This window comes from Leuresthes tenuis, unplaced genomic scaffold, assembly GCF_036924035.1.
Source record: "Leuresthes tenuis unplaced genomic scaffold, fLeuTen1.0.hap1 SCAF_22, whole genome shotgun sequence".
Taxonomy (NCBI): Eukaryota; Metazoa; Chordata; class Actinopteri; order Atheriniformes; family Atherinopsidae; genus Leuresthes; species Leuresthes tenuis.
In genome coordinates, this window is record NW_027325376.1 from 26,046,214 (window position 1) to 26,072,603 (window position 26,390).

The window sequence follows — 26,390 nt, forward strand, 5'->3', positions numbered from 1 at the left end:
GAAAATATAGACGAGAATCATACTGGAAGATATCAAAATCAGTTTTTTAAATAGTTAAACCAGTCACCCGAAATGTGAAACGAAATGGATATTATAAACATTCAAATACTGATGTTTTCCCTTGCTTCTTGCAGGAAAAGTCTGAGAAATAGAAGAGTAGATTCCCCCATTTTCATCGAATGACTTGCAACAAACTCTTGATAAATCCTAAGAAATGTGCGGTCCAGGACCATGAAAAGGACCACAAAACAAAAAAGTTCTCACATGTCTCCACAAAGACAAAGAAAGAACAGGGACATTGGTCAGCTTTTTATTTTCATCCCTATCCCTGATCCGTTATTTTTCTTATGCCTAACCCTAACCTACCACAACTGACTGTGAAGTGGTGAGATTCTAGGACAATACTGGATCAGAACGGGCTCAAACTTGATTTCAGTCAGGGGTGTAAAGCCACCTTCTAATGCTTCTTATATGCTTAAGTATTTTAGAGCATACCATGGTTCGTGACAGTTTCACTTGTTGTAAAACATTAGCATGTCATAGTTTGTAATGGCAAAAGTAGGCATGCAACTTATCTGAAGGCTTAGAATATAGTAGATTTGATCAGTTTCTGATTGTGTGACTTTCACTGTTACATAATGCTAAATGTAGACATCTTTTAAAAGGCAAACATACCTATGTAACAATTTTGAAGAACAAAAAGTTTGGTAAATTTATAATTTTCCTGCCTTAATTGTTAAATTGCTATGCAGTACTGTGTAAACAAATGCATCTTTTATACATTCTGGAGTGAAACTACGTTGGAAATATATTTAATAAACACAACCTCTCGTGTTTAAGAACTGCAAAAAGCAACAAGTTTGCACTCCATTTTGTTACCAAACCACAAACTTTCCCTTAACCTAACCAACAGGGTTTAAAGATGGAAGTACCAGATAACCTTCTTGAGAGGAATACAGTTCTCTAGAAGGAGCATAAGTTTGTATGACTGAGTGTAGATAGGTGGGTCCGGACTCTGCAGTCACTTAAGGCAGCTAAAATAACTTTAATTGTATCCTGGAAGCCATGTAGCCAGTGAACTTCAAAGAATAGTGAAGGTACATGTGCACTTTTGACTGATCTAACACCAGACCTACTCCCGTGTTTTGGACCATCTGTGGGAATTTTCGTATGCATGCCAGAAGATCTGCTAAAGAACATTGCAAATGTGGAGGTGAGAGATAACCATTGCATTTTGAGTCAGATGTGGTCTGATACATGGTTTGAAACCACCACTTTCAGTGGCATTAATATTGTGTAATATCAGAGTTTGACAAAACAAAATTAAGGAATGCCAACAACTGCAATGCACACCAAAAAGCCCTCACTTTTATACTGAGTAACTTTAACCACATCAAACAGGAACTGTTATGGAAATCTCCCAAGTGCAGACTTCATGTTGAATTTACTTATAGTTTTGATCCATTCATCCATTCATTCATTATCTATACCTGCTTTATTCAGTTCAGGGTCATGGGGGGCTGGAGTCTATCTTAGCTATTGGGCAAGAAAAAGATTATTGTACAGGTCCCTGGACAGGTCGCGAGTCCATCACAGAGCTAACACAGAGAAAAATGAGCCAAACAACCATGCATGAACACACTTACCCCACTGGTCAATTCAAAATATGTATGTTTGTGAACTGTGGGAGGAAGCTGGAGAGAAACCCTGCATGCACAGAAAGTACATGTTAACTTCACATAGAAAGATCCCAGCTAAGAGTTGAGCCAAGAACCTTCCTGCTGTGAGGAAACTTTGCAAACCAACACACCAGTCGCAGTCCCCCATAGTCATGATGATACAGATATTTACTTTTCAAATAGAGGAGAGATTGTCATGTGGTAAGATTCCAATTAGCTCATTTTAAATGCTAAAAAGACAGAGAAAATCACATTTGATCCAGACAAGATTGTGATTATAGACCACTGGTTGTATGTGACCAGCCAGTTGGACAAATTCAGTCATGTAAGTATCTTAGTGTGTACATGAACAGTACTTCATCGTGGAACATTCATGATGACTGGGTTTGTTCTACACTCCTACAGAGAATGTACTTTCTGCGAAAACATTTGCCCTGTTTGTATCAAGCTGAACTGTTTTTTTCCAGAAATGGTTTTGTTCCATCAGACTGTTTTTGTGTGAATAATTAAATATGAGATGACTGCAGAATCAAAGTTAACTCACTTGTCCAGGTGGCAAGGAAAATCACTGGTAACAATGGTCATTGTAATCATGATTGTCTTTTGACCAGGGTCACATTAAAAAAGAATCCTGTTTGATCTATCTCATATTCTATAAGCTGACTATGAGTTGTTGCCTTCAGGCAAGTGATGCAGCCATCAGCCAAGGATGTTCCTTTCCCGAGATGTCCTTCTCAGAGAGTAGCGATATTAGAAGGACATGGCTAGGTCAAACAAGACATAAAACCAAGGACTGTTTCCCAACTCCAGCTGCCTTTAAGGACCTCAGTTAAAGATGGTTAATGGAGTTGCCACTCTTAAGAGCCCAAGTTTTTTGTGTGTGTATATGTATCCTTATGTTCTGTCAAGTCTTTGCGAGGTTTGGATTTAAAAAAAAAAAGACCCAAAGAAGGTGGTATCTTTATTTTTAAACCACTCTTTAATTTGTGGAGCCTCAGGGTAGATCCCTGGTTTTCTTAGAGGAAAACCTCAAAAGATGATTTTTCTACAAACTAGGCAGGTGTTGTCATTGAGGTCATGGTTTAATGAAAATAAGGTAAGTGCCTCTGTGGAATTGATGCACCCATTTGTAATGAATTTACTGATGTGCTGAGTGTTTGGTGTTCCAATGACGTTCAGAGCCTTGTGCTTCAATACTCCATTTCAAAATTCAAACATAACTGAGATGTCGCTGTGATTGCTGAAAGTAGTAAACACTAAAACAACTTAGAATGTTCAAGGGATAAATGAAATGCTCAGAGAAAGCAAAGGGGAATTCTGCAGAACTTTATGAGATTTTGCATGTACTCTATGTACACAGTGGCAAAAATCGAGTACAACTGATGTTCTTCTGGTATTGAGCTGACCAGCCATGATCTTTTTCGATACCTGACCAAGGAGATTTGGCTTCTTTCCAACAGCAACTGAAAAGAAAGTTAAAAATCGTCACTGAAGTTTAATTAAATAGAGACTGAAAACAAAATACCAAACAATCAAAAATAGGGCAATGGAATCAAGTGAATAAATACATGAAATTTTATAGAATTTTGAAACTTCTTGTCATGACAACTAGTTGATATTAATTAGAGTTAACCCTTGTTTTCAGAATTCTATGAGGACAGCTATGTGAAAACAGTTTACACAGTCAAAAGTTTACACATCAAGCGCTATACAACAGATTTTGTACCTGCTTTATCCATATCAGCGAGGAGGTGTGCAGTTAGAGAATCTCCCTACTTTCCATTATTCCAGCAGCAATGGCTGTGTACTGAAAAGGGTAAAAATAAAAAAAGCACCAACAGAGGTTGCATTTTATGAATGCAAATTCTGTTGAGGTTTCTCAGGCATAATTACACACCTGTTCTTGTTGTTAACATGTAATTTTATTCCAATTATCAAGACTTTTCATGGGCTTTTGCTTCAAATATTGAACACATTAGGTGTCTTCCTGCCCAAGTCTTTTCTATTTACATTGGTGATGTACAGGGCATGCGTCCATTACAGAAAACATCATTTTCATTTTTTATTGTGTCAAACCTCTTATCTTTGTCCACCTCTGTTCAGTAATGACAAACGACCTGGCACTGTGGTTAAGACTTTGATCTCAGAGTCTGCTGTTTGTTTTCAGGTTTTTCCACCCCGATTACTCGCCCCAATGCGACACAAGAGGAGGAAAGCGTTCTTGGTTGCTTCTTCCTGCCTTTGGCCTCTGTCCCTCCCTCTCCCTCCTCCTCTCTGTCTTGTCACCATACTCTCTCAGAGGTGGAGTTTATGACTGAGAAGTGAGCCAGTTTCTGTCATTGAGGCAGTTGCTGTTGAAAACAGAGTAGAGGACATAGGTAGTGGAGAAGAAAAGGAGAGAGCGCCAGATGTTCAGGTAAGAACATGTCTAAGTGTATGTACACGTTTTTCAACAAAGACAAGTTTTTATCTGGATACCTTGTGATTGGTACAAACAGTCTGTCTCTTTCATTGCATCTACTGCAACCCATTCCTCATCAAAAAAATCTGGCTCTTTTGTCTAAAAATATTTTTCTCATAATCGCTTTCTGATTAAGTGGTTTGGATGACATTTAAAAAGAATTTGAGCTATAGCAAGACAAACTTTCTTTCTGTTGGACAAAAAACTGTAACACTTGACACAATTCTGAACTTTCACCCATTCAGCACACAGTTAGCTTGTCTTTGTTGCTGTTTGGGAGAATTTGGAAGCCTTTTCTATCTTTCTGTTGCATTCTCTGTTCTATACAACTGGAAGGCAGCCAAATGTTAGCTTGTTCTTTCAGCAGAGTGCTTTCTTTTTCCCTGATGGCTCGTCGTTCTTTGAAATTACTGAGTGCTGAGGACCCTGTTATTATTAAGATTAGAAGATGTTGTGTCTGGATGCATTCCCAGCTGTAGAGTAGACCTATTTATTACATGACACATCACATTCTCTCACAGTTGCATGTTTTGTGGGGGGGTGAAGGGTCCATCCATGCTTGTTTCTGCTTATTATCTATAAGCAGACAGAGAGCAGAAGTTCTGTTTTTGCCTTCTAAAACATGTCCATTTTTAGTGTTCACTAAATAACAGTGCTATTTACTTTAAAACACATGTAATTCACGGTGTCCGCAGAGGAGCTTTATTCTAGAAAAGTAGTTGTTTTGTGAGAAAATGTGTTTTAAAAAATGATCAAATAGAATTTTTTTCACATGTTCCATGATTCAGCTCTACAGTACAACAACTAATCGACTTCCTCTTTGTTTGTTTTAGGTCACGAAAAACAATGAAAGGAATATAGGATGTCACTTCATTAGGGTTTGGCCTCACATTAAACATATTAAGATCAAAAAAGGAAAAAAATCAAAGCACTAAAGACTGAGATTACTTGACTTTTACTCTATAATAAGACCCCTTTCACAATAGACAAAAAGCCAATTAAGCTTTTGTCTGTGCTGGGATAGGGTGCAAATGTGGAGAAAAAGAATCATGATGGTTCCATTTCACCAACCTGCAGGGAAGCTGCCACCTTGAATCCTCAGGCCTACAGCACGTGACTGACTCTTACTGTAGTAAAAAAAGAATACAAATTCTTTGAGAAAAAAGACATACATACAGTGTAATGCTTAAAGTTTTAAAACTGTTTAAAGGGTCGTTCTCTTTGAGAAAGTACTGTAGCATTCAGCTTTTTAAATGAACATAACCCTGGTTCTATGAGTCTGTGTGTAGTCCTCACTGTACTGAGGGTATCTACTCTGATTGGATATGATTTAATAATCTTTTGTTAGTGGGTGTCCCCACATAAAAAAGAAAAAAGGAGAAAATAACCCACACATCTACATTCTATCTTAGACATAAAAATTAGAACTGTCATGCCTGGTAATGTTTTTTAGTATATATCCCCCAAGTTTTTGCTGGTTTGTCATTAAAGTAGTTGAGAAGATAATCTGGATGGCATCAGGGTTAATGTGAGTTACACACAGAAAAGCAATTAAAGTCTTCTGTGTTTGCTGCAACATCTATATTGAATTATGTAGCTGATTGGCCATTTAATAACCCTTTGCTGAAAATAGGCACTTAACAGACTATTTCTGATTTGCTTACTTATTGACTTTTCTCTTTTTGTGCTTATATTTTTTAACGTGGTGTGACAGCATTCAAGACACAATATATAGTTCATAGCATGTACCAGAAGATTGCTAAGGTGACTCATTATAAAGCTGTTAGCTGGAAAGAACTATCCACTGGCTAGATTTTCTAGCTTGACTCCATCCATCCATCCATCCATTTTCTATACCCACTTAATCCAACTCAGGGAGCCTGTCCCAGCTGCTATTGGGCGAGAGGCAAGGTACAACCCAGAATGGGCCACCAGTCCATCACACAGAGAGACAAATGAGACAAACAACCATGCTTGCTCACTCACTCCTAGGTTCTATCCTAACCTGACTGTGGGAGGAAGCCAGAGTACCCAGAGAGAACCCACTCATACACGGGGAGAACATGCAAACTCCACACAGGAGGACCCCAGCTGGGATTCAAACCAGGAACCCTCTTGCTGTGAGGCGACAGTGCTAACCACCGTGCAGCCCTCACTGTACTCCCATCAAGGTTATAGACGTTTTGAAGAAATATGCGATTTTCATGTCAAAGGTCATTGAAGTTCGGCATGGCTGAAATTAATTGCTGACAGATTCACATACTAAAGCAAATAAACTGAGATTCATTCTTTTGACTCTGAACTATTCAAATGCTGGTGGGACCAGACATTGAAGACTTTGTTCAGAGTAAAGAGGGTTGGAAAAAGTGTTGCCACATACCATCCAGAAATAATGTTTTTGTTTAAGTTTGCGCAGGGGAGTGCATTTTGTGCTGCCATGAGTTCACCTTGGGAATGCGAATGTAGTCTGTCATTAGACCTGTTTGCTTTGACATTTAGCAGATGCTGTGTCTCCTCCTGATTGACATGCAGTAGACTAAACACGTATTTGTGAGAGTAGGGTCGATGGTTGATGCTTGTCTTTACTTTGGGATGTAAAGCCTAAATGTCCTACTTGACCGGAAAGAGGGAGGCTTAACTGGATGCAACTTGTTAATATACTGTAAAGCAGCTGTAACATGAGTCTCTACCAAAACAGGAAAAAGGATAAACTGCAAACAGGGACAGGGCCCTTGGAGTGCTCCAGGCAGCTTAACAGGGACCTTTCCCAGCGCCCCTACCTCCCATGTGCAGCCTCCCCACTGGGACTCACATCAGTCAGCATAATATACAGCTCTTTAATGGAATGGATCACTGAACCCTTTGTTGTTGTGGTTTTCTTCTGCAATGTGCAGTCATTTAGAGCAACGCAGGATTGGACTGAATATGTCATCTGCTAGAATGTTATCTAGTCTCTGTCTAGGCATGCAGATTGCCTTTGTTTTGTTGTGTATTTTACACACAGCACTGATGTTGAGTGATAACCTCTGGCTATTTGGCAGTGTCTTAAGTTCACCAAAAAGATGTTGGATGAGGTTGGGGTCAGGACTCTGTCCAGGCTTCCTCACCGAACAAGATAAAATAAATCACAGAGCTGGCTTTGCAGCTTTGTCATATTAAAGCACCGGAGGCTGAGATGCAGCAGTTTGTGATTTTGGTTTCCGGACCTGCACCAAACCACTTTGCTTTACAGTCGCTTGACATTTTTGTGGGCTTTTTGATGACGTCTTTGTGGTCTCTTCAACATGAGAAGAAATTCATGTCTACGGTTGTACATGTTCAGGCCTCACACGAAAATGTGTTTTTATGACAGTGGTGTTTCATTGCATGACTGCAGGGAGAGCCAAAGAGCAAAAAAAATGCCTAATTCTCTGGTGTTACTTTAAAATAACGTAGGAACTAAACTTATTGCCACAAAATAGGAAGAACACAAAAAGCCTAATCAAAATATCAAAGGCAGGTTACCAGTTTGTTGTTTTTGGTGAGGAAGACAACAGCCTTCTTAAGTCTGCTTATGCTGGAAGTTTCTTCCTGTTAAAAGGGAGTTTTTCCTCTCCACTGTTGCCCGCTGTCTCGTACATGTTCAGGATAGGGGACTGAATCCAAGTGAAGATACAATGCAATCTGTTAGTTTCCTTGGCAAAGCAACTTTTTATGAACTGGCATTATATTAATAGAATTACAATAACTTGTCTAAAATTTTATTATTTGATTGAATTGGATTTAATTGGACTATATCAAATTGGTCTTAACTTTTCCTATGAATTGGCACTGTATCAATAGGCCAAATTAATTTGAAGAAATAGAAAGTGAACTCGAGATTTAAAAAATGTGTTGATAAAAGTAAAAAATAAAGTAACACAGTGTGTTTTAGTGAGAAAATTAATTTAAACAGAAACAAGCATATTAAAACGTGTCAAAGGGTTGCAGCGCTGAATTGAATCAGTGTTTTGGTTTATTTTCACCTCTACATTCACTTTTTATATTCAGTGAAAAAAATGCAATACCCAGAACACACTACCAACCCTTCACCAAGCAAAGATAGATAAAGGGAAAAGTTACAAGAAAATACAATAGTGCCTATTTGCAAAGGAATACCAATAAACAGAAGAAAAAAAAACACGATGTACTACATTCAAGAAAAACAGACTGTCCTTACAACTGATCATCAATTATTCTTTAGTGGATAAAAAGTTTACAATTTAGTCATACAGTTGCAACTTTTTTGTTGGATAAAACATTTCTTAGGGCACACTGAAGCAGTACAGTGGCAGGGCTCCCAGTTAGTTTAAGTGACATGTAGAATGCAGGTTGTGACCATTTAAAACCCTGTTTTGACATACAGCTCCACAAACATGATCTTTTTTCAGCTCCTCAAACATAAGCATTGTTCATTGCAACAGGCTATAACATGTTCCTCGGTTCAGAGGCTGATTACACGGTGTTTTCTGTGTGAGGTCTGGGGAAGGTGTCCTGGCCAAGTGTTGAAGGAATGTGGCAGGATGACATCTGAAGCCTGTTTTCAGATACCTAACAGCAAGTGAGATAAGCTCAAACAGTACTGATTCCCATGGGGAAAAGAGAAATAAAAGGTACTATGAGACATACACACACACACATAAGATGCAAGCAACTACACTTTAAATACACCATAATGATCATCATGTAAGGGACCATAAAGTTATTTGGAATAATATTTCAAAGATGCGTATGTAGATGTAAATAGTATATTTATCTAGTGACTCTGTAAGAATGTCAGAGGTCACTGAGAAAATCATGTTATTACAAGGATGAATGTTTAGCCTCAGGGAGAGGAACTCTTGTTCATTATCAACATATTTCCTGGCAAGCTGAGCACTGAACAGTGTTCAACTATAGATCTGGAACATGCCTGAAGCTCACTGAAAACTCCCATTATCGCTGTGGTCTGACTTATAATTACACAAATGATGAACACAACTCCACGTTCCGGTTGTCATAATCTCCCAGTGTTGGTCAGTTCCTGTGTTTATACTGGTACTTTTGCATGTAGACACAGTGGTTTTGTCTAATTACATCTGTCTTCTGCTGCTGCCTATATCTAAACAGTTACAAAAAACCCTGATATTTTGAGCTCACAATAGAACTGAACGCCGAAATAACTTTTATGATAAATCATATTCAAAATTAAAACGTTTATCACATTAAACATCATGTAAGTGATCAACAGTATATGACCAATGATAATTGGACAGCCCTTAAGTGTATTTAATTTTAGCAGTTTGGACAAGCATACTCTGCTGTCTTTCATTCAAATCATTCAAATGAGACTTATGGTAGAGAAACAAAAACTCAAGAAAGCATTTCAGTGAAAAAACAATTTCTTATATACATTTACATGGCTCCCCCCTGAGCTGTCACCTTATCGTGGTGGGGGAGTTTGCGTGCCCCAATGAGTCTGGGAGCTATGTTGCCCGGGGCTTTAAGCCCCTGGTAGGGTCACCCAAGGCAAACAGATCCTAGATGAGGGACCAGACAAAGAACAGCTCAAAAGACTCCTTATGATGAACAAAAAATTTGGACCTCGTGATCCCTTGCCCGGATATGGGACACCGGGGCCTCCCCCCGGAGCCAGGCCCGGGGGTGGGGCCCGGCAGCGGGCGCCTGGTGGCCGGGTCTGTGCCCATGGGGCTCGGTCGGGCATAGCCCGAAATGATGACGTGGGTCCCCCTTCCGACGGGCTCACCACCCGTGGGAGGGGCCAAGGGGGTCGGGTGCGATGTGAGCTGGGTAGCGGCCGAAGGCAGAGGCCTTGGCGGTCTGATCCACGGCTACTGAAGCTAGCTCTTGGGACGTGGAATGTCACCTCTCTGTTGGGGAAGGAGCCGGAGCTGGTGCGCGAGGCTGAGCGGTTCCGGCTAGATATAGTCGGACTCACCTCGACGCACGGCTTGGGCTCTGGAACCAGTCCTCTTGAGAGGGGTTGGACTCTCTTCCACTCTGGAGTTGCCCGTGGTGAGAGGCGCAGAGCAGGTGTGGGCATACTTATTGCCCCCCGGCTGTGTGCCAGTACATTGGGGTTTACCCCAGTGAACGAGAGGGTAGCCTCCCTCCGCCTTCGGGTGGGGGGACGAGTCCTGACTGTTGTTTGTGCCTATGTGCCAAACAGCAGTTCAGAGTACCCACCCTTTTTGGAGTCTCTGGGGGAGGCACTGGAGAATGCTCCTACCGGAGACTCCCTCGTTCTGCTGGGGGACTTCAATGCTCACGTGGGCAATGACAGTGAGACCTGGAGGGGTGTGATTGGGAGGAACGGCCCCCCCGATCTGAACCAGAGTGGTGTTATGTTGTTGGACTTCTGTGCTGGTCATGGACTGTCCATAACGAACACCATGTTCAGACATAAGGGTGTCCATATGTGCACTTGGCACCAGGACACCCTTGGCCGCAGTTCGATGATCGACTTTGTGGTTGTATCATCGGACTTGCGGCCGTATGTCCTGGACACTCGGGTGAAGAGAGGGGCGGAGCTGTCAACTGATCACCACCTGGTGGTGAGTTGGCTCCGCTGATGGGGGAGGATGCTGATCAGACCTGGCAGGCCCAAACGTATTGTGAGGGTCTGCTGGGAGCGTTTGTCAGAATCCCCCGTCAGAAGGAGCTTTAACTCCCACCTCCGGCAGAGCTTCAACCATATCCCGGGGGAGGTGGGGGATATTGAGTCCGAATGGGCCATGTTCCGTGACTCCATTGCCGAGGCAGCTGATCGGAGTTGTGGCCGTAAGGTGGTCGGTGCCTGTCGTGGCGGCAACCCTCGAACCTGCTGGTGGACACCAGTGGTGAGGGAAGCCGTCAAGCTGAAGAAGGAGTCCTATCGGGCCTTTTTGGCCAGTGGGACCCTGGAAGCAGCTGATAGGTACCGACAGGCCAGACGGGCTGCGGCTTCGGCGGTTGCTGAGGCAAAAACTCGGGCCTGGGAGGAGTTCGGTGAGACCATGGAGAACGATTTCCGGACGGCCTCGAAGAGATTCTGGTCCACCATCCGGCGTCTCAGGGGGGGGAAGCGGCTCACAGTCAACACTGTTTACAGTGGGGACGGGGCTTTGCTGACCTCAACTAGGGATGTTGTGAGTCGGTGGGGGGAGTACTTCGAGGAACTCCTCAATCCTACCAACACGTGCTCGGAAGAGGCAGAGTCGGAGAGCTCGGAGACGGGGCCTCCCATTTCTGGGGCTGAGGTTGCCGAGGTGGTCAAAAAGCTCCTCGGTGGCAAGTCCCCGGGGGTGGATGAGGTCCGTCCTGAGTTTCTCAAGACTCTGGATGTTGTAGGGCTGTCTTGGCTGACACGCCTCTGCAGCATCGCGTGGACATCGGGGACAGTGCCTCTGGACTGGCAGATTGGGGTGGTGGTCCCCCTCTTTAAAAAGGGGGACCGGAGGGTGTGTTCCAACTATAGGGGTATCACACTCCTCAGCCTCCCTGGTAAGGTCTATTCGGGGGTATTGGAGAGGAGGATCCGTCGGATAATCGAGCCTCGGATTCAGGAGATGCAGTGTGGCTTTCGTCCTGGCCGTGGAACAGTGGACCAGCTCTATACCCTCGGCAGGATCCTGGAGGGTGCATGGGAGTTCGCCCAACCAGTCTACATGTGTTTTGTGGACTTGGAGAAAGCGTTCGACCGTGTCCCTCGTGGAGTCCTGTGGGGGGTGCTCCGGGAATATGGAGTGCCGGACCCCTTGATAGGGTCCGTTCGGTCTCTGTATGACCGGTGCCAGAGTTTGGTCCGCATTGCCGGCAGTAAGTCGGATACGTTTCCGGTGAGAGTTGGACTCCGTCAGGGCTGCCCTTTGTCACCGATTCTGTTCCTAACTTTTATGGACAGAATTTCTAGGCGCAGCCAGGGCGTTGAGGGTGTCCGATTTGGCGACCTCAGAATCGGGTCTCTGCTTTTTGCAGATGATGTGGTTCTGTTAGCGTCGTCAGGCCGTGACCTTCAGCTCTCACTGGAGCGATTCGCAGCCGAGTGTGAAGCGGCTGGGATGAGAATCAGCACCTCCAAATCCGAGACAATGGTTCTCAGCCGGAAAAGGGTGGAATGCTCTCTCCGGGTCGGGAATGAGATCCTTCCCCAAGTGGAGGAGTTCAAGTATCTCGGGGTCTTGTTCACGAGTGAGGGACGAATGGAGCGGGAGATTGACGGGCGGATCGGTGCGGCGTCTGCAGTATTGCGGGCTCTGCACCGACCCGTCGTTGTGAAGAGGGAGCTGAGCCAGAAGGCGAAGCTCTCTACTTACTGGTCAATCTACGTTCCCATCCTCACCTATGGTCACGAGCTGTGGGTAGTGACCGAAAGAACAAGATCGCGAATACAAGCGGCCGAAATGGGTTTCCTCCGCAGGGTGTCTGGGCTCTCCCTTAGAGATAGGGTGAGAAGCTCAGTCATCCGGGAGGGGCTCAGAGTAGAACCGCTGCTCCTCCGCATTGAGAGGAGTCAGATGAGGTGGCTCGGGCATCTGGTTAGGATGCCCCCTGGGCGCCTCCCTGGGGAGGTGTTCCGGGCACGTCCCACTGGGAGGAGACCCCGGGGAAGACCCAGGACACGCTGGAGAGACTATGTCTCTCGGCTGGCCTGGGAACGCCTCGGGGACAGAGACATACAGACACACACACAAACACACAAGCTCAGACCCACTGCACCTATCAGACAGAGACATGGCCAGGCATCCAGACCTAAGGCAAGGAAAAAGCCACCTTGGGGTGCCGACCACACTGAGAGGGCTCCTGGGCCACGACTACAGGGAGCGCCACCACAGAGAGAGTCCCGACCCGGGCTGACGAGGCCCCACACCAAGGTGCAGAGTCCTCCAGCCACCCGGGCCAGAGCAGTCCACAGGACAGCACCCCCCTCAGTGGACCAAAAGCAGCTCCCAGTGTAGTAGGCCCCCATGAGGAAACACTGGAGCTAAAAACTGAAAAACTAAAACAGTAAAATAAGATAAAAAGGTGTAAAATGAACAAAATAGATAAAAAGCTTTTCAGCTCATATAGTTAAATTATCTAACTAAGACATGGAGTTAAAACATGTAACTATAGCATGAAGTTAAAATGTCTAACTAAAACATGGAGTTTAAAACATATAATTAAAGTAGTATAGAACAAAAATTAAATATGATAAAATGTTTGATTAAAAGGAATAAAGAAAATCAATTAAATCAAATAAAAGCCTGATTAAAAAGGTGAGTCTTGAGCCTCTTTTTAAAAGCATCAACAGTCTCTGCGGCCCTGAGGTTCTCCGGCAGGCTGTTCCACAGTCGGGGGCCATAATAACTAAAAGCCGCCTCCCTGTGTGTTTTCAATCAAACCCGTGGTATGGTTAAAAGGCCAGTGCCAGAAGACCTCAGGGTCCGTGAGGGATGATATGGTAAAAGTAAGTCAGATAAATAAGAAGGCCCAAGACCATTAAGACATCTAAAAATGAGTAAAAGAACCTTGAAATTGATCCTGAAGCGTACGGGGAGCCAATGGAGCGATTTTAAAAGTGGTGTAACTTGTGCCCTCTGGTCCTCGTCAGCACTCGTGTGGCTGAATTCTGGAGTAGCTGAAGATTAAAGATACTCTTTTTTGGAAAACCAGAGAGCAGGGCATTACAGTAATCTAAACGACAAGAGATGAAAGCATGCATCAGCACCTCCGTGCAGGACTGAGAGATAAACGAGCGGACTCTGGCTATATTCTTAAGATGGTAAAAACATATCTTTGCTATGTTTTTGATATGTGGAATAAAACTAAGCTCAGGGTCAAAAATCACGCCCAGATTTTTTACAGTTTGTGATGGTTTAAGATCTTGTAATTTTGTTCAAGGTTCTGCAGAAACTTCAAAGACTGTTGGTGCCATTTTACAAGAGAAAAGATTTGTAAGTTTATCATTGAAAACCGCTCCAGCCCACCCGCTATCCGATTAACGGATTGACGATATAGAAAATGGATGGATGGATCATTGAAAACCACCACAGAAAGTCACTGGTTAGAATCACTGTCTCGGGTTACCAAACTAACCCTAAATCCTGCTTCATCATACAGATGTCCACTCCTGTTTTTATGTACATGTGTCAGTGTCACAACAACTCCATGTGGCTCTTCAGCAACTTCACAATGAGATGCATCTTTATGTTTGTTTCCATAAAATTCAGTTTATGTCTTTTGATTTCTTCACTTGCTTTGTTGTGTTTTGAGCATTTATGATGTGCTTACAAAGCATCCTTGAACCCATTTGAGGGGCTGTGATATTGATTTCTCTCATATATACAATGCTTTAACCTGAAATGTTTTCTTTTTTCTTCATAGACCCTGACTGACCATGTGAACTGCTAAAAGCTTACAAGCTCATCATGCAACCAGAGAAAACTGTTGCCTCTGCAAAAAGAAAGGCATATTTTGCTTTACTAAAGTCTCTTACTGAAGTGTGTTTCTGAAAGAGCTTCTGTGCAGCGGAGCCGGCTAGAGACCCCACAGGACGTCAGCTTGTGACTGAAAGCAATGGGTGCACAGGGTCATTCGCTGGCCTTGACTTTGCTCCCAGTTCTTCTGCTGGAATTGACCTGCCCATCTCACAGTTCCCTTGTGAAAGTCAATAGAGGTTTAAAGGTGAAACGAGGTCAATCGGCTTACCTTCAGGAGGGTGACCTGCAGTTCCATATTCCCATTCAGAAGGACTCGTGTAAGGTGGAAATCGTGTTAAATGAGCCCATAACTCAACGAGTGGGAAAACTCATGCCTCAGGTAATGGAACAGTCTCCCTCCAATGAAAACTCATGTTTGCCTCAAGCACTTTTTGAGCAGTAAAACTAAGCTGCATAGTTTAAATGCACACATTACAATGTTTGACAGCTAATGTGAAGGAATATCACGTTACATATGTGTTGTGCAAATGATGATCATGCCTCAGTGTCTTTAATTAGTTTCTTTTACTGTTATGGCCATATTTTATTGTATTCCCATTAATGTAACGGTACCTCACGACTGCATAGTTGTGCAATAGTTGATTTATGAACTAACCAGCGATTACCATTAAAACCATTCTACAAGCATTAGGATCTTGGTGACTTTGACACAGACCAAATTGTGATGGACACAGCTTTCTGTGTACAGTGTGGGGATGTGAAGCCACATTGGAGTTAAAGTGTCCATGCTGACCCCTGTCCACCACTGAAAGTGCCATTAATGTAATCATTTCTGTGTCAAAGTATGTGGCCTTGTTTCGTGTATCATTTAGTCTTTGCATCATGAGGACAATCAGGTGTTTGCCTCGGGAAGAGATGACATCACGATGCAAATAGGGGAATGTAAACTGGCTGAGTCACTGGGATAAATCACCCTGGTACACAACAAAATATGTTAAAGAATGCAGAGAAAAATATGACATAGAGGTCAAGGAGTTGACTTGTCCTCCAGATTTTCCAGAGATCTCTGTCCAACTGAGCATCTGTGGGATGTTCTGTGTAATCAGTGTAGTCAGATCCATGGTGGCCCCACATCATAACCTTACATGGCCTAAAGAAACCGCTGCTGACATCATGGTGCATAATACCACAGATCACCTTTAAGAGTTTAGTTCACACCTCAACAAGTCAGAACTGTCTTGGTGTACCTACACAATAGTTAGCAGGCAGTTTTATTGCTGTGGCCATCATGTAAGGAAAACAGGAATTTAGGGAAAGTTTCTCTATACTTCTTTGTTTTCCAGGGTAGCCAGTTTGTCTCTTCTCTGATAACTCTGTGCAGACAGCTACAGTCAACTGCTGAATGTCCCAAATGAGACCTTTTCTCTTGTGAAGCGTTACATTTTAAAGTTGAGCATAAAACTTTGAACATTCACTTTGCAGGGTATTAGCTCACAGGGCGTTTATTCATTCTGCTCAAGATTAGTTATAAAGTAAGTTGGCAGTGAGTTGGTGACAGTCAAGCCATTAAGACTGCTCATTTCAGTTCATATAGTTTCAGCTTGTTTTTATGTTCTGACTTAACCCATGCCCAGTATTTAAAACCTTACTTCTTATAAAATACAGTAACTGCATTCAGATGATTAATATTTATAGTTCCTAGTTATATTTGGCACCTTTTTCAAAGATAATCTGTAGCAGTTCATTAATATAAAAGTCATATTCAGACTGATAGATCTATATGTAGTTAGAGACAGTTTAGTGGACTGTTTTCATGCTGTTTATTCAATGCCCAATTCTTCAGCCACAGCATTAATGGCTGATTTTGTTGCTAATGTGTCTTGTTGTAACATGTTAAATATGAGGGAGGGGAACTTCAGATTACAAATCTGATTTTATAGGGGGGCCCTACGTTCCAGGATATAGAAAAATCAGCTGTGAGAATTATCCCAGATGTGTAACGGGTGGTGTATGGACCCAATTGCAGTACAAAGGAGTCAGAAGACAGAAGTAAAAAGTTCAAGGCTTTACTGAGACTCTGGCAGACAGACAAACGATTTAGAAACCGGCAATCAGGAATCAGGAGAGGAGAGGCAAAGTTCTTGGTCAGGGACAGAAGGCTGGGTCGAATTACCAGGAGGCAGACGAAGCAGGGAATCAGGGACAGGCGAGGTCAGTACCAGTAAAGCTGGCAGGAGAACGCTGGAAAGACTTGCATGGCAAAGAACAATCTGGCAAAGGATAGAGTGTGGAGCTGGTGACTATATGCTGGGCTGATTGCATGTGATGAGAGGCAGCTGTGTGCACAGGTGAGTGGAGTGAACTGATGAGGGGTGTGTGACTGACAGGCTGAGTGGGGCAGAAGCAGGATCAATGAAAAATTACTGATGGTTGGATGACTGAACTGTGACAAGATGTTGTTGTACTCATGTCTGATTCTTTTCATTTCTTTAGGTATTTGATTGCCAATATCTAGCTGATGAGGTAAAATACATCCACAATGGCTGTCCATTATTAAAGGAAGATACAGTCAAGCTGCGCCTATACAGGTAAAATGTGGGAGAACTAACATCAAATTCGTAGATACAAAGGGGAAGTAAAAATATTTCATCTTGAGTTAAATAGTTGTGTTGTAATTTCAGGTAATTATTTCATGTATTTTTGACCAGGTTCACTGAGACAGAGACATACTTGGAGGAGTTTTCTCTCCATGTGGACATTGTGGAGCCTGAATGCAGCATCATTAAACTGGGGCCCAAATCCCTGGAAGTCCCTGAATTCTATGGCCTCTCTGATGTTGTTGATGGCAATGTGGTGTCCTTCCACTATGAAAGGAAATCTAGTCTGGAATGTAGCATTCACCTCAGTCACCATGACACCCACTTGCCTGCCCATGGGCAGTTGGTCACTGGGGAGCCAGAAAAAGCCACTAAGAGAGGGGATGAGCCAGAGAGCTTCATTCACTTGCGTCAGCAGCTGGGTAACCTCAGAAACTCACTCAAAATCCAAGGATTATTAATGAAAGGAAAACAATCAAACAATACAAAATAACTAATTTTACAAAGAAATACAGTGTGTTTCAGTAATTGCTGGTTGATAGCTGTTCACAAAGTATATATGCAGCTTTCATCTTTACATGGTGTAACTTTCTGTGTGAGTCCAAACTGTAAATTTTAGGCCTACCCAAGTTAGTGTGGGTCAGACATCTGGGTTCAGGCCAATTAATGTCAGCCCAGACTGTACACATTATAAGTGCACCTATTGCACATGAACAGAGAAAATTTAAAAAGAATTAAAAACTCAACAACAGCTGTTACTGCATTTAACTCCAGCTCTTTTTTCAGCAAAAGTTGTGAGAAGAGACTTGCCATTATCTGCATATTTATTATCATCATTAAGAGAGCACTATAAAAACACACAGATTATATTATTTCTTGATTCTTGTTTGGTTTAAATGTGTGCAACTGTATGACAGATTCATTCATACCTGAATAGTAGTATAAAAGAAATGGGGTACACATGTACACTGCTCAAAAAAACAAAGGGAACTGTAGAGGCTAATTCAATGCTTGAAGCCCTTTAGGTGCTTTACTCAGGTTTAAAATGATTGACGCCCCAAAAACCTTTACCATTGGCTAATTAAGAGAGTCCAAAACGATCGATTGCTTTCAATGAGTACATTTATTCCTCTATTTATTCCACTTCAATTGTAATCCAATTCTTGGCGAACTTAATTTCATCATGCTGACTTTTCAGCGGTCAAAACTGTTTTATCTTCTGGATGAAACAACTGAAAAGATTTGTTCCTATTTATTTTGTAGCGCTAATTGGCTCCTACAGGAACACATAAACAATACAATGTAACTCCAAGTCAATCAAACTTCTGTGAAATCAACCTGTCCAGTTAGGAAGCAGCACTGACTGTGAATCAGTTCCACCTGCTGTTGTGCAAAGGGAACAAAAATGAGAGGCAATTAGCAAGACAACCCCTATAAAGGAGTGGTTCTGCAGGTGGTGACCACAGACCACCGCTGTTCTCATCCTTTCTGGCTGATGTTTTGTTCAGTGTTGCATTTTGTCAGTGGTTTCACCCCTAGAGGTAGCATGAGGTGGTGTCTACAACCCACAGAAGTTGCTCAGGTACTGCAGCTCATACAGGATGGTACATCAATTCGAGCTGTGGTAAGAAGGTTTGCTGTGTCTCTCAGCACAGTGACCAGAGCATGGATGAGATACCAGGAGACATGGAGGGGGCCGTAGGAGGGCAACAACCCAGCAGCAGGACTGCTACCTCCTCCTTTGTGGAAGGAGGAACAGGAGGAGCCCTGCCAGAGCCCTGCAAAATGACCTCCAGCAGGAGACCATTGTGAGACCATATGCTGGTGCAGTGGGCCCTGGGTTCCTTCTGATGCATGACAATGCTAGGCCTCATGTGGCTGAAGTGTGTCAGCAGTTGATGAAGGCATCAATGCCTGATGATGGCATCGATGCTATGGCCTGCCCGTTCCCCAGACCTGAATCCAATTGAGCACATCTGGGACATCATGTCTTGTTCCATCCACCAACGCCACATTGCACCAAAGACTGTTCAGGAGTTGACCGATGCTTTAATCCAGGTCTGGGAGGAAATCCCTCAGGAGAACATCCGCCATCTCAGGAGGGAGGTCATACAGGCCGGTGGAGGCCGCACACACTACTGAGCCTCATTTTGACTTGTCTTGAGGAATTTCCACTGAAGTTGGATCAGTCTGTAATGTGATTTTCCACTTTTATTTTGAGTATGATTCCAAATCCAGACCTCCATGTCCAGACCTCCATGGGATAATAATTTTGATTTAAACCGATAATTTTTATGTTATTTTGTTCTCAACCCATTCCACTATGTAATGAATAACGATTTTCAACGGAATATTTCAATAATTGAGATCTTGGAAGTGTTATTTTAGTGTTCCCTTTATTTTTTGAGTAGTGTAGTAACTGGCCAGTGCACAGAAACATAAATTTGGGGGAATAGTGGTACACCAGTTTAGACATTTTTAGATTTTAACTAACAAGCATCAGAGATAGATGTTATTTCTTAAACTGTCGACTCCATTGATTCAAGTTGATTATGTGATATGAATAAAGTAGTGATCTAGTTCTGAAAAAGTTTTGCATACTTATGAAATATCTAGATGATGTCACAGGCTTACATAGCTTTACAGTTTATTGAGACAGAAAGACGGGTAGCTGATTAGGTTTTTAATGTTAGGGTAGATGTTCTTGAATAACAGTCTGCTGCAAAGCAAAATTTCCAAGCAAATGTTTGACTTGGGTACAATTGATCAAGGATGATTAGAAGCAGTAGAGCACATAGTGACAAATCTGACTCAAATGTTACCATTTGAAAGCAGTGGAAGCAGACGAGATACTGGTTTGGAACAAAATTATGAGCATAAATATTTGTGTCATCTCCATACAGAGATAAAAGAAAAACTTAGCTAGAATGATAATACATATAACTAATGGGACTTATAATGGACCAAGAACAAACCCCTGTGGCATCCCATTATTAAAGAAAAAAGGGCCTTTTTTATCAAAATACTAAATCCAAATAAACTATCTAGATATCACACTATATAAAATCAGAAGACTAAGTAATGTAAGACTAGTGTTAACATGGTGCCATCTCTGAATGTTTGCTTCATTATTTCAGATAATAAAGCCAGGGCAATGTGTAAATCTGGAGATTGCCTAAAAGGTCTAAAGATGGTAAAGTTCACCAAAATTTCCTGTGATGAGTTTCTGGTGATGGGGCTAAAGTATCAGCACATAGACCCTCCATCACCACATGTAGACTACATCGCAATTATACTGAACCTCAAGGACACCAGAAGTGGAAGCATATTTCAGGTAATTTGGCAGCTAAATCGCGTATATATATGTGATGAAAGTTTTAGGGTTTTTCCATAGGTTTGGATTAACACCCATTAAACATTTATTAGTTTGGGGTTTCAAGAGGTATTCAGTGACAACACAATGTACTAGGTTTCATCTCTCAGTATTATTATTTTTTTACTATAATATGGTGAAAATGTTTTTTTGCCAAACCCTGTTGTTTTGTTACACTTACCAGGAACTTTCATGTCACTCATATATAAATAGAATAGAATAGAAAAATATTTTATTTATCCCCCAGTGGGAGAAATTCAAAATATGTTTTTTATGCTTCGTGCACATATTTGAATTTCTTTGGAATGCAATTTTAATTTTTTACTAAGAAAACGTTGTGTTGCAGTCTGAGCGGGCCTGGATTCCAGTGCAAATAGTTGGTGCAATGCCCAACCAGCCTCCAAAACCATCCTTCATGTCCATGTTTATCTTGGAAGTAGACCAGTTCATTCTTACGCCGCTATCCACTGCTACACTGGATGCTGAGGATGAGGAAACTCCCAAACAGCTTTTGGTTTTTAACATCACCAAACCCCCCATTGAAGGCTTTATCACCCATCTGTCTGACCACACTCGTCCAATCTCCTCCTTTACATGGCTCGATCTCAATGACATGCTTATAGGGTACCAACCTCCAAATTCTTCACACACCCAACGTAGGAATTATGAGGTAAGACATCTCTTGATTATATTTCTTTGCAATAGATAGAGCAATTCATTTGGTTGTGCTAATAGTATCTGGTAAACCTAGATTCTCCTTACAGGTGGAATTTGAAGTACATGATGTTTTCTTTGAGAAGAGTCCATCAATAACTATTTCTGTGTCTGTAAGGAATTCAGACACGAATGCACCCAGAGTGTCCTGGAACATGGGTATGTTATCATGGTCACAGTTTTGTTGATTGGAGTTTTACAATACATATGATCAATTATTCCAGTTAAAAAGACAATCAAAACCTCCACAGAGTTTCGTAGATTCTTTAGCCAATCTCTTTAGTTATATTACATTTTATCAATTAGTTCATTTTTCCCATTACAAGCAGTAGGCAGAGGTTTTAGCAAGAAACCTCTTAAGAATCTCATTGTGCACAAATAATATTAAGAAAAATAATCTCAATTTAAACAATACATCTGCATAGTGAATCTTTCAAGCTGCAACTTTGGGACTGAAATTTATTTTACTTGAGAAATACACATTCTGGTACAAAAGCAACGTAAGCTAATTTTGTCAGTTTTGACAACTGCACAACAGGAGACATTTTGTATAACCCACCTGTTTGAACTGTGTCGAGGCTTAAATCCTTAATCATTGAAGACCCATTCTGGTTGAGTACTGAACGTCTATCAGCATGTGCATGTCAATTGTGCTGCTACCTGATGGATTTGTAATGTTTCATGAATCTGTCAGGGCCATACCATGCTTTTTATTTATTCTTGCAATATAAAACAGTATATGCTTTACCAGGCATACAACTGTCAAAGTCATAATGAAAAATACAGAAGTTTCGCAAATCATTCTTTGAAGAATTCAAGGGCAATATTGGACTACAAGCAACAAAAATTGTGAAATTAGATGCTCATTTCACAGATATCAACAAAGTGGGTACCAACAAAGAGTGTAGGATCCATTACTGAATTAGTAGGTGTTTTTCTATTATTGAGGTGAATGGATATTACTATTCTTTTGTGTTGTTTGTTTTTGTTTTATAGTATAATTTATTATGTGATCATATTGAGTAAGGGAATAGTGGGTCACATGCTTATGAGTAGGGATTTTAGTTGATTTAGTCACCCGTTCATTTCTCATGGGGAGACATGGAGAAGAGGGGGTAAGCTTGGTCGCTGTACTTTTTTGTTGACCGCTATTTTCTTTGATCACTGTGATTATTTGAGTTTGTGCACTTTATCGTGAGTTGATCATCTTTCTTTTGGTGATAAAAGGTTAAACTTATTTATCCCAGTGAAGTCTTTTGTCAAGCGCATCAGACAATCAGGCCAAACCTCAGTCTCTCAGCGACTTATTTGTTTTGTTGAAGTTGCTACAAAGAGGCAAACACAGGGAATCAGTTAGAGCTAAACTTTTGTATGAACTACATCCACAGCAGCCAGATGTTCTCTGAACATGGAACCATATACTTTTTTAATCTCCCAAAATGAACCTAGATATTGAATTCACATAGCTTTTTACATGTGTATTTATTTCTTAATAACATTCTGTTTTGCAGGTCTTAGCCTGTTAGAAGGTCAGTCTCGTCCAGTAACATGGAACCAGCTTCAAATTGTGGATAATGACAACCTGAATGCAGTTCGTATCATCACTATTGATGGCCTGCTGCATGGGCGGCTAACTGTAAGAGGTACAGGCACAACAACAACAGAAAGCATCACATTTCCCTACTTCTGTCAAGATCCGTCATTCAATCTGAAAATGCACAAATCCATCCATCCATCCATTTTCTTTATCTAAAACACTAGGGGACTGGAGCTTGTCCCAGCTGTCATTGGGCAAGTGGCAGGGTACACCCTGGACAGGTTGCCAGCCCATCGTTGAGCTACACAGAGACAAACCATGCAGCTCACACTCACTCCTACGAGCAATTCAGAGTCACCAATTAACCTAACATGCATGTTTTTGGGTGGTGAGAGGAAGCCGGAGAACCCGGAGAGAACCCACGCATACACGGGAGAACATGCAGACTCCACACAGAAAAGTCCCAACCGGCTTTCAAACCAGGACCCTCTTGCTGTGAGGCAACAGTGCTAACCACCACACCACCGTGCAGCCTTCCAAGTGTAATGATTTCCTAACTCCTAACTCCTTCCCTAATTCCTAAACATCACTGCCCCATGCAAGTTGCTGCCTGATGGTTTATGGCATAACTGCACGATTTAAAGGCTTGCTTATACTCCCATTAGGTACGCAAATACAGTGCATCTGGAAAGTATTCACAGTGCTCCACTTTTTCCACAATATCCTATGTTACAGCCTTAAATAGATTAAATTAATATTTTACCTCAATATTCTACACATAATACCCCATAATGAGTTAAAAAAAAGTTTGTTTGAAAGTTTTGCAAATTCATTCAAACTAAAAAACAAAAATAAAACATTTACATTAGCATTCACAGCGTTTGCCATGACCCTCAAGTGAGCTCAGGTGCATTCTATTTCCACAGATCATCCTTCAGAAGTTTCTACAACCTGATTGCATTTCACTTGTGTAAATTCAGTTGATTGGTCATCATTTAGAAAAGCAAACACTTTTCCATAAAAGGTCCCATAGTTGCACGTCAGAGCACAAACCAAGACATGAAGTTAAAGGAATTGTCAGTAGACCTCTGAGACAGGATTGTATCGATTCACAGATCTGGGGAAGGCTACAGAAAAAGTGCTGCAGCATTGAACATCTCAATGAGCAAAAGGCACCTGAAAGACTTTCAGATCATGAGAAATAAAATTCTCTGGTCTGATGAAACAAAGATTTAACTCTTTGGCCTGCATGTGAACTGTTGTCTGGAGCAAACCAGTCATTGGTCATCACCTGGCTAATACCATTCCTACAGTGAAGCATGGTGGTGGCAGCATCATGCTGTGGAGATGTTTTTCATTAGCAGGAACTGGGAGACTAGTCAGGGTCGAGGGAAAGATGAATGCAGCAATCTACAGAGACATCCTTGATGATAACCTACTTCAAAGTGCTCTGGACCTCTGACCAGTGCCAATGTTTATCTTCCAACAGGACCACGACCCAAAGCACATAGCCAAGATAACAAAGCAGTGGCTTCAGGACTACTCTGTGAATGTCCTTGTGTGGCTCAGCCAGAGCCCAGAGTTGAACCTGATTGAACATATCTGGAGAGATCTGAAAATAGGTGCCAAGCTTGTAGCATCATACTTGGAGTGGAGGCTGTAATTGCTGCCAAGGGTGCTTCAACAAATTATTGAGCAAACACTCTGAATAGCCTACTAATGTAAATGTTTTATTTGTAATAAATTTGCAAAAGTTTCAAACAAACTTTTTTCACTTTATCATTATGGGGTATTGTGTGTAGAGTTTTGAGGTAAAAGATTAATTTAATCTATGGGGGAATAAGGCTGTAACATAGGATATTGTGGTAAAAGTAGAGCACTAAATACTTTCCGTATGCACTGTAGGTAAATCCGTTTCAAACTTTGTCAAACCCACATCTCCCATGCGTGCTTTAATTTGGCGTGGTTGTTAGGCAGTGCATCCACCAGAGGGCAGTGCAGAGTTCAGAGTTCCGACGTCAGTTTCAGACAATAACATACATGGCGACAGTGGAGGAGATCATGATAATGCACCTTAACAGAAGGAGACATAAAATACATCGCGGAATGTGACCGAAGTTCCGCCATTTGTGGTTTTTGTCTTCTTGTTTGTTCTTTTAGCTCGATACACGGGAGCTATACCACGCAACACTGCCCCCACAATTTGTAGTGGTACTGCTCCGTTTGCTGAGTTTGGGTACAAATCTGCAAGGTGTTTGAAAACGTACCAAAATACACACAAAAAAGGAGAGACGGACGGACAGAAGGCTCCGTCTGCATGCATCTGCGTATTTAATGTTGAGCATAAATGAGCCTTTCTCCACCAAGTTTCATGAAAGCCGTCTTTGTAGTTTTTGTTTGATGTTGCTGTTGAATTCTTTACATGATCGCCAATTATTTTTTTTTTAAATCTCACCTGTTGTCCATGTCCAAATTGTTCCTTGTTATAAGTGTGAGTATACATGATCGCCTGTTGCTGCGCAACTCATGTGATGGACTGATCTGTTAGGGCAAACGACCAAAGACAGCTGGGATACAGAAAATGGAAAGATGTGTTATACTCAGAACTGGTAAACTGCATCGCCCCCTATAGTATTAGTTAATTTATTCTAACATTTTTCAATAGTAAAAAACAAACAAAATGATATGACTTCAGATTTATCGTTTGACGACATTGAGGATTTCCATAATATTAGATATAAACCAAGGGTTTCATCCTTATCCACAAGATTGGCAAAGCAGATTAGTACCATGTAGTTTGTTCTCTCTATCAAATAGATACCCTTAGGTGACATAGGGTGTAAAATCTTAATTTAGAGACCTGTGCTGTTATATATGATATGACATTTATTTTTATCCTATTGTTGATGTAAACTCCAGGTGGAAAGGGCTTCATATTCACTGTCAATGACATAAAAGCCGGCGTGGTCCATTATCACCACGATGACAGTGACTCCACAAAGGACTTCATCATTTTCCGCATTACCGATGGCCACCATCAGATCCGACACAAGTTCCCCATCAAGATCCTCCCCAAAGATGACAGTCCTCCTTTACTTATAACTAACATGCTGTTGGAGGTCTCTGAGGGTCAGACGGCTCTGCTGAGAGGCTCCACCCTCCAGGCCTCAGACATGGACTCCAATGATGACTACATCCTCTTTAACATCACCCGCTTCCCGCAGGCAGGGGAGGTTAGGAAAATCCCAGGACCAGGGCTGACAGGTCAGGGGAGTGGGCTAATTCTTCTTCCTCTTTTCTTTCACTTGTCTGTCTGTTTTTGTGCATTTGTTGATGCTATAATCACATTATGTTATGTTTGTTATGGTTTTAATTCAGGTTACCCAGTCACCCATTTTCTCCAGAGAGACCTTTCTCAGTCCATAGTTTACTATAGACACCTTGGAAACGAGGTGTTTGATGATTCCTTTGAGGTGGTGCTGTCGGATTTCCATGACCCTCCAAATCTGTCGGAGCCTCAGGTGGGTAACAGTAACAAATCTTAATGACATTGCTGTTTGGTAAATTAACTGAGGAGAGAGTCACTGTGTCTGTTCCAGACTAGAGTGCAT

The 26,390-nt window shown here is 41.9% G+C and overlaps 1 protein-coding gene across 1 annotated transcript in view; it reads left to right on the forward strand.

Moving 5' to 3' along the window:
- Window positions 1-3,993: 3,993 nt before the first annotated feature.
- frem1a (Fras1 related extracellular matrix 1a) overlaps window positions 3,994-26,390 on the forward strand; it is a 43,327-nt gene continuing 20,930 nt past the window's right edge. The window contains exons 1-10 of the mRNA XM_072375984.1: window positions 3,994-4,095; window positions 14,503-14,937; window positions 17,052-17,146; window positions 17,267-17,577; window positions 20,293-20,489; window positions 20,875-21,198; window positions 21,293-21,401; window positions 22,754-22,885; window positions 25,699-26,043; window positions 26,158-26,300. Coding sequence (XP_072232085.1) covers window positions 14,695-14,937; window positions 17,052-17,146; window positions 17,267-17,577; window positions 20,293-20,489; window positions 20,875-21,198; window positions 21,293-21,401; window positions 22,754-22,885; window positions 25,699-26,043; window positions 26,158-26,300 — 1,899 coding nt within the window. The 5' untranslated portion in view covers window positions 3,994-4,095; window positions 14,503-14,694. The remainder of the gene's footprint in view (window positions 4,096-14,502; window positions 14,938-17,051; window positions 17,147-17,266; window positions 17,578-20,292; window positions 20,490-20,874; window positions 21,199-21,292; window positions 21,402-22,753; window positions 22,886-25,698; window positions 26,044-26,157; window positions 26,301-26,390) is intronic.